The sequence below is a fragment of the Protobothrops mucrosquamatus genome, unplaced genomic scaffold (assembly GCF_001527695.2).
Source record: "Protobothrops mucrosquamatus isolate PMUCROS unplaced genomic scaffold, P.Mucros_1.0 scaffold1715, whole genome shotgun sequence".
NCBI lineage: Eukaryota > Metazoa > Chordata > Lepidosauria > Squamata > Viperidae > Protobothrops > Protobothrops mucrosquamatus.
In genome coordinates this window covers 268,858-280,448 of record NW_015387863.1, presented here as the reverse complement: position 1 = coordinate 280,448, position 11,591 = coordinate 268,858, and the positions used below count along the sequence as shown (strand labels likewise).

At 41.4% G+C, this 11,591-nt stretch overlaps 1 protein-coding gene across 1 annotated transcript in view; it reads right to left on the bottom strand.

Moving 5' to 3' along the window:
- SNX18 (sorting nexin 18) overlaps positions 1-10,938 on the bottom strand; it is a 19,596-nt gene extending 8,658 nt beyond the window's left edge. Inside the window, exon 1 of the mRNA XM_015822881.1 lies at positions 9,303-10,938. Coding sequence (XP_015678367.1) covers positions 9,303-10,938 — 1,636 coding nt within the window. The remainder of the gene's footprint in view (positions 1-9,302) is intronic.
- Positions 10,939-11,591: the final 653 nt, after the last annotated feature.

Sequence of the window (11,591 nt, the reverse complement as noted above, 5' to 3'; positions counted from 1 at the left end):
AACAACCACACTACTAATTTAACGACTGTAGTGATTCACTTAGTAACTGTGGCAAGAAAGGTCATAAAATGGGGCAAAATTCACTTAACAATTGTCTTGCTTAGCAACACAAAATTTTGGGCTCAATTGTGGCAGTAAGACGAGGACTACCTGTACTCTATTCCCCAGTGGACACAGGATGGTTGGATGGTGCAGAGATTAGAATCCAATATTGCAAGTTAACTCTGCCCATAGCCAAGAGTTTGAGTCTTACTGGCTCAAGGCTGACTCAGCTTTCCATCCTTCCGAGGTCAGTAAAATGAGGATCCAGATTGTTGGGGGCAATATGCTGACTCTGTAAACTGCTTAGAGAGGGCTGTAAAGCACTGTGAAGTGGTATATAAGTCTAAGTGCTATTGCTGTTGCTATCACCTGAACTGTACACAACGCTTTGCAAAATGCTTTGTTCTTGTTTCTCTTTGTTCCTGTGGACAGCCAGAATTTTTGATTGATTCTCTGCATCAAATAAGGCAGATACATAAGATTCTATTTAAAGATGAGGTCTACTGGCATAGAATAATTTATTACTTTATCTAGAGTTAGGTAGAACACTCTTCCAGTATAAGATTTTATTTACTTTATCATTATACTCGGATTTTTTTCTTCATTGTTCTATTTATATTTTCTTCCATAAATCTTTATTGTTTGATTGAGGTGGATTTTGTTGCAGCTCTAGGGAATGTGTCTTCTTCTATGGCTAAGCTGTTTACCTGCATCCAATTTAATCTAAATGGAGTTATTTCTTCTCTCAGACAGCCGACTAGTCTGCTCCAGAATTTCCTAACAATCAAAGTTTCAAATTTCATGATATTGTATCTGAACAAGGTTTAATGTGAAACTTCTGAACTCTGGCAATGAAAAGTCTGAGTGGTTTTGGATTGCCATTGAATGAACCTAAAGCAAAGTGGGAGGTAAACCACAGCTCCCAGTTCTCCCCCCACATTTCTTGGCACTGGTCATATCAACAACACAAATTGAATACAGATATTAAACACCAGTTAGATCTCCAACAGATATCTATTACTTTATATCATGTAAAGGTGGTCAAAATCTGAGGGAAATCTAGTGAAAATTCTCCTAAAATTACCTGGCTGATTTCTGAAGGAGCAAATGTGCTACTGCATCCTCCCAACTGTACTCACTTGTATTCAGAAAGAGCTGTTAAGCAAATCAGGGCATGTTTATAAATGGTTCATTTAGAGTTAAAATTTGAATGAGGATCTCTAGCTTGATCTTTCCTGGCAAGCCAACATTAATCTGGACTTTGTCTTTCTCTTAAGATTCTGGCATTTGGGGGAGTAAAAAATAAAAAAATGTGGATGTAAATAGTCAAGGGGCGGTAGTCAACATATGTTCAGCTGTTCCCATTGGCAAAAAAAAACAAAACCCAAACCCTACATGAAAAAAGGGAAGTATATAAAAGTACACTTGTGTGTCAGAATGTTCAGGAAAAACAGTATGTCAAGTTTGGGGATGGCAAATATTCCATCCTATCTTTTTTATTGTTCTAAAATGGAAGTTCTCAAGTTTTCTCAAGACCTAATTATTTATAAGTTATACAGAATAGCTTAATTAACTCTATGACCTTGCACAGATAGCTTATTTAATATCAGCTTCATTTCCATTAAGCACCAAGGTTTTTTTGTTTTGGTTTTTTGATAAACAATGGTGCTAGATAGCCCTGAGTAGTGGATAGCTTTGGTACCCTTTAACATCCTAGAGTCAAAGTGCTGATCTATCTTTCTATCTTTCTAAGCACAGCAGATTCCTGCTTTGCAACTCAGTAAGCTTTGAATTAAAGCAGACAGACAAAGGGGAGGAAAAAGTATAGCCAATAGTATAGATGGAGATGAGGCAACACGTATTGCTTAGAACAAGAATATCATCTCATCATGAAAGGTTCAGGCGTCCAAACTTTCATATTTGGACAGGAATGGAAAACATATCTACCATCTTATGTATATGATTCTTCCATTGTTATTGCTTCAGAACAATTACTTTGTTCAATCACAATTTTCCCTTTACTTCTTTCCAGCATTCAAAGATTTTCCAGAAAGACTGCAAGGGAGGGAAGGCAGGAAGGAGAGGGAGAGAGAGAAAGAGAGAGGGAGGGAGAGAAGGAAGAAATACAAAATTTAGCTGTTGCTAGAAATAGCTAAGCAATAATAGTTTTATTTACACATATATGTCTTTTGAATCACAATCTCATGTTAAAATTAAAATCTAAAAACAACAATGGTAAAGTATTGTTCTAATCAACAAAAAATAACATTAACTTAAAGTTAGAGAACTTACATCAATAAAAGTTCTTACAGCGTGAAACAGAGCGAAAGGTATGTGTTAACTGAACTCTTAAGAATTTTCAAGGCTAATGTGCTACTAAACAAGTATATATTCTTTTTGATAGCCCACCTCCCTCATATCAGATGGTAAACAGGACACCCTTCATAGAAAGTTCTGATTTTGAGGACTTGTATATGGAAACCAAGCAGTTATTCAAGAACCACTGATGGTCAAGATATGGTAAAAGTTTAACACCAATTCTCTTCTTGTTATTAGTGGTAATAGTGGTAGTAACATAGCAGTCCCCAACTTTTCTAGATTTGCGGACCAGTGGTGGCAGGGGGCAGATGGGATGATTCTGTGCAAGCAGCAGGCTCCAATGTGAGTGTGTGCAGCTCCAATTGCGCAAGTGGCAGGTGCACGTACCCGCCGCTTGCACAAATGGAACTTTGCACACGCACTGCTCACCTAAGTGGAGCTGCACATGCGAGCATGTTTGCCTGCCGCTTGCACGAACCAGTTCCAAACAGGCTGCAGCCCTGCAGTTGGGGACCCGTAGTAGTAACATCACTTTTAACCGAATTGGAAAGAACAGCAAATACAACAAAACAAAACAAAACCTAATTAGTAATCTATGTGCAGACCTTTGTCAAAGGTAATCTTACATTAGAATAAAGTGGTGAAAGCATGAGTAACTGAGACTGGGGAATCTCTGAATAGATATAACTTGCTTTAGCTGGTAAAAGATACTCTATCTGAAAGCTGATGAACAGCACTGGTGACAACTGATTGGATTTGTCACATCCAAGATAAAGTAGAGATAAATAACTTTATCTTTATAATACTTTGTAAACATGTCTGACCTTTGTTTATAGGATAACTTGCTGGATAGCCCAATGAGATACAAATAAGCACACGGAACATATGCTGACCTTACTGGCTATGAATAGGCTCAATTATGAATTGTTACTTTGATTAGATTTTCCTATCATTTGTGCTCTTCAATATTACTACTTACTTCATTCCTTACAACACATCAAAATTAGGGATTGACTGAGCTCTGCTTAGACAGCAGTACTAGCATTAATAATAGTAAATACTCTGCCCTAACTTTACATTATCCTTTTTTAATTGCTTTTATTAAACTTGTGTAATGCTTGGACATATCATTATGTGGAAATAAATAATTATGAAAAGTTGAAGGAAAAAAAGAGAATGACCAGTGACAAGTGATGGATTCAGTTATGACAGCAGTGAATATACCATGAAAGGGTTAAAAGGCCAGTCTGAAGGCAAATTATTCTGGAAACTATCTAGGTAGTTAATACTGACTTGACAGTACTCGTTCACTCATTCAGTGATCCATCTTTTCCTGGGTAGCACAACTGTCCTCTGTCCTTGCCATACAATCCCACTAAAAGATGTTCTTGCTTTATGGATACAAATACTGAGGAGCACATTGAAATTTGAATTAAAAGAATTACAACTGCATTTTTACACCAGAAATCATAGCTTAACATACCAATACATACAGTTTTTTATCCCTTAATTTTACTAAAGGCAAGTCAGCAGTCTTCATGTCTAAATAGTAATATGAATTCTGATATCCTGTCTTCAAGTCTAGCACTTCATTGATTATAACATCACTGCAGAAATTATAAAGAATACTGCAGATTTTAAAATATAATTAACAAAATACAAAATTTGGAATATCTCAGATCCTTAGAGTCTCAGTACAGGTAGTCTTCATTTAGTGACTGCCTCTGATGTTGACCATTCCAGTTATGTCAGTGATGAAAAAGTAACTTTGTCACTGATACCCACATTTTCAACCTTTGCAGGTCTCTAAAGAAAAGGAAAGCTGAAATAAAATTGTAAAATTGTGATATTTTATGTTGTGACGGCATCATTTAACAACCAAATTGCTGGTGCCAATTGTGGCCACTAGATGAGGAGTATATGTACTGACAAATTCTTATGCTATATGCGGATTTGAGCAAAACACTGAAACGTTCTTTAGCATTTAGATCTTATCAGCTTAGTTTGCCATTAAAAGGCAAAACTCTGTACACAATCATGATTATCCATGGACGAAACAAGATGATGCAGTCATGCAAATGCCACAACTTATGTAGTTGCAGCAGACGTCGTGATGCAACTATATAAGGGCAGCATTTGTATATTTACACTGTACACTTATCACTTTGGTATCATCATATTTCATTGCAGAAACTGCTGTGCCCAGTGCATACTAGTCCACCATCAACTCACTAAATATGGTTTGTTCTTGTTTTTGCTAATCTGCTTGAGACTGCAAAGTAGGTACAGAATGTGGATTACAGGCTGTCTCTTTAGCTCTACAAGATGCAATTTGTGAAGGTCTAAGCAAGTGACCTCTGTCTTGAGATGTCAGGGGTGGGGGTGGGGTTGGTTTTTATGGGTTTTATCCTCACTCAGTGAAAATGAGTTGAGCAATCTTATAAAAATATAAATTTTCTTAAAAATAAAATAAATAAATACATTCTGCAAAACATTTTATATAGACATAGTATTTATATGCTATGGTCAAAGAGGGGTAAAAGACCCCCTTGACAACATTTCAGCAGCAATTTCTAAATATTAACAGAACTAGTCCCAGGTAATATGACTGTCCCAACGTAGATTAATTCTAGTATGGGCTGACTTACAAAGCAAGTTTTCTAATAGTTGGAAACATCCATTATTGGTTTTTCTTTCAAGGTAATACTCATACCTTATTTGATATGACATGTTTATTTATTTAAGAAAATCTATATGGCTGCCCAGCTGACTCTTAGTGACTCCAGGCTGCTTACAAAGATAAAAACCCCATATAAAAAAATAGCAATAAACCTCTACCCCACTGGTGACAGCACTCAATCTATCAATTCCCAGGCCCGTTGGCCAAATCAGGTCTTCAGGGTTTTGTGAAAGAATGTCAAAACAGGTCAATGTTCTTGGGGCTCTCTAAACTGGGTCATTTTCTTGCAGCGCACTGATGATGTTACCTAGTTTGAATAATGAAGTGTCTGCAAGAACACAAGAAAAGAAAGCAACCAAGTTCAGAGAACACCAAGGACCCCTCATTGCAACTCTAAGCTACAAATATCCTCCTTTATGGGTCAACGTTCCTCCACCAAAGGTACTGACATCCCATATAGTCCAATCCCAACTAGCAATTTAATCAATTATCAAGTGATTGGCAATGTCAGATTATACAATACTGAAATCTGTAGTTTGTACTTGTAATCTGAAGTTGGCTCACATGGTTAAGACACTGGGTTGACGATTAGCAAGCCCGCATTTGAGACCAAAGTGCTGGTGCGTGACGGGGTCAGCTCCCGTCATTCACTCCAGCTCCTACCAATCTAGCAATTCGAAAGAGTAGGTAGATAGGTACCACTTTGGTGGGCACATTAACAGGGGCATAAAAGGAGCTCCAACTGGGCGTCCGCTGGGCAACGGTGATGTTACCAGCTAATCCTTTCAACACGGAAATGCCTTGGTGCTTCTAACACAAATGTGAGCGACTTGTAATTTAAAAAATAAATCTTTAAAAAATTATTTTAGGTATATGTACCTATGTATACACATACGCACATTACTGAAAATGCAAATATATACCAAAAATGCAAATATATATCCATATTTCGATGTTTTTCAAATAGTAAGTGGTTGAATGAACAGTATCAAGTCATTTTGTGCTAGACTGCTGTAATGTAATAGTATTTAAACACTAATCACACTGGCACTGGTTGTCCAGGCCTTACCTTAAATGAGTCTGAAGAATAGCACTGAAATGTAATAGAGATCACATTACTTGATTAAAGCAAGTATCCTACAGTTGGCTTATTCTGAAAATTCTTCAAGAAAGAAAAACCGCGGAAAGCAATTCAATTGCTTTTCTTGTTCTCTTGTCACGATGCCACAAAAAACATGAGAATATCCAAACTAATATTTAGGACAGTGGTCTTTTATCAGTTTTATATTACAGAAATCAAATAATTTGTCTTTGAAAAATCTATATTGATTCCAATTTTAAATTAGAACGATAATGATAGCACTATCACTATTTATTCATCCATCCATCCAATCACAATAGTCTTGCTACAGTCATACATGAATAAGTTTCTAATGCTGAAATACTGTATTAATAATTGCAATATATATTTTGCATTTAAACCTGAATCACTCAAGTGTTTAAACTATTATAAATGTCTCTTCACATTCCTCAGAGATTTTATTTCAACAGCCTGAGTATCACCTTTCTCTTTCTTCTCAATGTTTTGTTACATCAAATGTTTCCATCTGCATGACAAAAAAATCCCTTAAATCAAACCCAATACCAGCCACAGATGGATTTTCCCCTTATCATTTCCTACTTATTTAGCAGATTAAAACTGAAAAGGAAATCATATACAAGTATGACAAACATACCATTATAAATAAAAACTAACTTTACAAATTTATCTGAACAAAGTTCTCATAGAAGAGTTCTTAATGACAAAACGTTAGAATTCATGTAATTTTTCACTATCATAACTTCCTAGAAACTAAACACAGAAACGGATCCTTGGGGAAGAATACACAGGAACAGAAATACAGTGAGCCAAGAAATATGACTCAAATCCAAATTAAATCTTCCATACTGACCAATTTAGATCAATGGAACTTACTACTTACAATCATAACAGATTTATAATATACATAACTCTGGATTCTATCCTAAAGATAGTTACCCAGCTAATAAAAAATAATTGATGAGGCAATCAAGTCATATGTGGACTGAAATTGATTAAGATATTTGTGGCTTATTTTTCCTTCATAAAAACATATGAAGATGCGCCTCAATTGCTACAAAGAGTATCAGGCCTTCATGGTAAATCAAACAAAATATTTTAAAATAACAATAAGGTATTTGAGCTTCAAGCTGTACATGAATTCAATTAATAGACATTTACAGCAGTATTTTGTTTAAAGAAATATAACATTTTTAAAGTATCCTTACAATTTTTCTTCTGAATTTTAGTCTTTTCTCAGAAAAGAAGCCAAAGTATATATACTATTGTACAAAAACATTTTTATCACTAAGGGAGGAACCTTCTTCTCTCCAAACCTAGAGATCTCCCCTTCTATTCTGCCTCTTCTGAATCTAAGCAAGCAACAGTAAGATCTACTCTTAGTCTCTTGCTATCATTCACATGTGATTTAATCATTCTCTGGCAATGTTATTGTTTTGCCGTGGTAGCAGACTCTAATGATAGGCACACAGGCAGAGTACATAAAAGGACAGAACTGTTTATTTTCCAAATATGATTTCTGATGCACTTTTGTATTTCCCCAAAGCCAATCTGATCACTTGAGTTGCTTACTCTGTTCTTGTAAGCTGAGCATCCATGGGTGATGCTCAGAGCCCATGACTGCCTCAGATTACACACACACATACACAGACACACACAAATTGGCATTTGCCCAGAATGGCTCAATAGCCTTGTTCTCAGTCTTGTACTTGAACAGAATAGAAACAGGAAGAATCTGTGATTTGTGTCAGATACAGGGTAGCAGCAACCATACTATGATAATGAAGCCAGAGAAAGTGTGATTAAGTTTTCATGCATGAGTTGCAACTATTATTTAAATTTAAAAGAAAGAAATCATTTTTCAATTGGCTGTGAAATCTAAATAATTTTAGGCAGACAACAATAGGCCTGGGGTTAATGTTTGTGTGTATGGTGCTAGCATGTCTCTATTACTGTGGTTGTTTTTAGTTAGGGCTCTGGTTTTGTTTATGGTTTTAACTGTTTTTACTAAGTATTATGTTTTGTAAACTACCCAAAACTTACTGAAGAGTGGGGGGGGGGGGGTACAATGAACTTAACGAAATAAGGAAAATAAGTAAAAAATGCAGGTAGATGAAGGATGGATCTCACATGTCCATGTAAACACACAGCTATTTCTCTTCTCTGTTCCCCAACTCCCTTCTTTGTAAGAGATTTCACATTCAAAATATATCTGCCAGCATTAACAAATATGCAGCTTCACATTTAAATGAAAATAACAAAGAAAAGGAGCCAATAATTATCTCTAGTCATGTATATGCCTAGTTAGCTGTGTTGTGATTGTTGCTGGCCATTATTAATTTCTGAGTGATTCATTAGGAGTTTCCTGAATTAAAGGATCCAAAAATTTGGTCAAGAGCTTCCCACCTAGCTGGGGGTATAAGAGGTCTCATCTCCCTCCTTGCTAAAATCTATAAGATAAAAGACAAAGGTTCTTCATGCCTTAAGCATCTGAAGCAGAGAAATACATACTGGGGGCAGGATGGTGGGAGTCAGAGAATTCCCCCTCCCCAATACACACATGCATGCGCACACACACACAAAATATTGTACCAGAATATTCATAGTAACTAAGATGGTAAATACTTCTAAATTTTTGCAAGTGAAAAATGAGTATGTAGTTGGCTCTAGTTATGATAACCCCATCCTCCATCCCATCACTTGAAATCTCATGGTTCTGTAAAAATCATCTGATTGTTAATAAAGTATATACTTTAATGTTTAGTGGAGTTCAGGTCTAATTAAATATATGTAGGATTGCAATCTAAAATGTACATCATCTGAGACAAAGATGAAGAAACTTATTCTCAGTTTACAGATTTTTTCTTTCTTTCTGTGTGCCCATGTACATACAAGCAGTGAAATCAAAAGATCAGAAAATCTAGAAAACACAGCCTGTGTCACAACTATGCAAGAATCTAATGGATAGAAATCTAGGCAATAATACAGCTATTACTGTACAGTTCAAAACACTTTTGTATTTCTTAATAAATATATGTAAATCACTCATCTGGGATATTTTTATCAATAAATAAAAAACAACAACAGGAAAGATCTGTGTCCATACCATTTACATCAGTTTTTTTAAAAAGGCATATTTATACAATGAAAGCTTTACGTTACCTTTCTGGACATGGATTATGTCTGGGAAGTTGGCCAGATGTCCCTGATACAGAGCTAATAAATCCATCACTGGGTCCAGGTCCTGTCTGGGTTGGTCTGCAAAGAGTTCACCAATAGCATCATAAGCTTCCCCGGTGAAGGCAATGGCCTGATTGAGGCCAACTGAAAAAGCCTGTTGGTCCATTTCAAAGGCTTGGCTGAGGCCCCTGAAGGAGTGTCCCACTTTCTGGTACTCCTTCTTGAACCCAGCAACCTGCTTGCGGGCAAACTCATTGATAGTCTGGTTCAACTGAATGGTGCTGTCATCCATCTTTTTGGTGAAGCTTTTGAAGCCATCGACTTTACTTTCTACCTCCTGCAGGTCCAGAGCAGCAGGGACACCAGCAGGGACACTAATGGTCAGGAAGAAGTTAGCACCCACCATCTCATCCTTCTCAGCTTTGCGCTTGCCTTGCTTCCAGGCCTTCTCATCGGTGCTCGGACAAGTGAGGAAATGCTGGAAGGCATCACACTGGGCCAACACCGGATGGCTACACATATGGTCCATCCACCACGCTAAGCCCTTGCGGCGCTTGGAGATAAAGTCCTCCTCAAAACGCCCCGTGGCTTGTTTCTCTGGCAAGTGGGGTACCGAGATGACCGGGAACTTCTCGACAAGCCGGCCATACAGCCAATCAAAGTGCTTGTAGCGCCGATGCACCTGCTGTCCTGTGTGGCTTGGCACCAGCTTGTAGGCAATGTAGCTCTTCATGCCCTTGAATTTGGTCTGCTTGGTGGGGTCTTCAATAGAGCACTGGAAAGGGTAAGGGTTCTCCTGCCACTCGGGCCCATAGGAGCCCAGAACTACGCAGAGCTTGTCCCCGTCCTTCACAAAGCCCGACGCTTCCCCCAGCACAAACGCTTCGCCTCCGGATTTCACGAAGGTGGAGAAGCGGTTCAAGTTGCGGCTCACGGTGGCCGAGCTCTTGGCGCCCCCGGCCGGGTGATGCAAGGGGCCCCCGGGCTGGCTGCTCCGGGAGCTCAGCGACAGATCGGACCGGGTGGAAAGGGAATACCTGCTGGCAGAGCCGCCCGCCCCGCCGCCGCCTCCCATCGCCGCATTCTCGTAGTCCGGGTAGGAGCAGCCCAGGACGCCCGGCTCGTCCGCCACGGTAGAGCTGTCGTCCCAGTCATCGTCCCAGTCGTCGTCGCTGCCTTGGCTGGCTTGGTAAGAAGAGCCGCCGTAGGAGCGCACCGTCTGGAAGGAGGAGAAGCCCGATGAGGCGGGCGGCGGAGGCAGCTGGAAGGGCTCGGCTGCCGGCGGAGGCAGCTGGTGATGCTGGACGGGCGGGGGGTTGAAGGCGGGGGCCGCCGCCGCCGGCGCCGCCAGGGGCTCAAAGCCGCCGGACGGCACGTTCGCGTAGCGGGCCGGGACAGGCGCGGGCAGCGGGAGCGCCGGCTCGGCCGCCGGAGCTCGGATGACCTGCACGTAAGAGGCCGGGAAGAGGCCGCGGTCGCCGCGGCTGTTCACCCCCTCGAACCAGCCCTCGATCTCCTGGTCGCTGCACAGGCTCAGCACCTCGTGTTCGCGCAGCGAGATCTCGCCCGGGTTCTCCGACCTGAAGTCGTACAGCGCGCGGGCCCGCAGCAAAGCCATGACCCCGCCGCCGCCGCCCGCTCTGGTCGCCGCCCAGGCAGGGATGGAAGCCGAAGGGCCGCCGAACAGGCGCAGCTCGCGCCCCCCGCCGGCCGGCCGGCCGCGCTGCCCGCCCCTGCGGCGAGCCAACGGCCGGTCCGCCTCCCTCTCCCGGCGCGCCTCCTCCGCTTCACCCCGCGCGCCCCTTCCTCTCCGCTGCTCCCCGGGGAGGACGCTTGGAGGGGGGGAGGCGGGAAAGGCAGCCCTCTCCTCCGGCAGTCGCGCTCCCCAACCGAGCGCCGGAGTCCCGCTTGGAAGCGCCCAGGGAAGGGGCCGGGCCGGGGGGACTGTCCCACGTCGCCAGTTTCACTAATCCAGAGCCGAGAGCAAGGGCTGGGAAGCCGAGCCCAGAGCTGCCGCCCCTATCGATGGGGCCAGAGCGGCGGGCCGATGCTTTGGGTTGCCTTCGCGGTGCGCCGCCTGCCCTCTGGCGTTCGGCGTGGGAGGGACGCCGCCTCGGAGCGAGGGAGAAGCCGGCCAGCAGCTGAAACGGCCTCAGGCGCTGTAAAAGGGCCTCTGACTCAGGGGACCCGTAAGCTGAGGTTGAGTCAGGACCCTTCGACGGGAAGCCCTCAATAGTGATTCAACTCGAGTCAGGCGCACTAGAGTTTTCT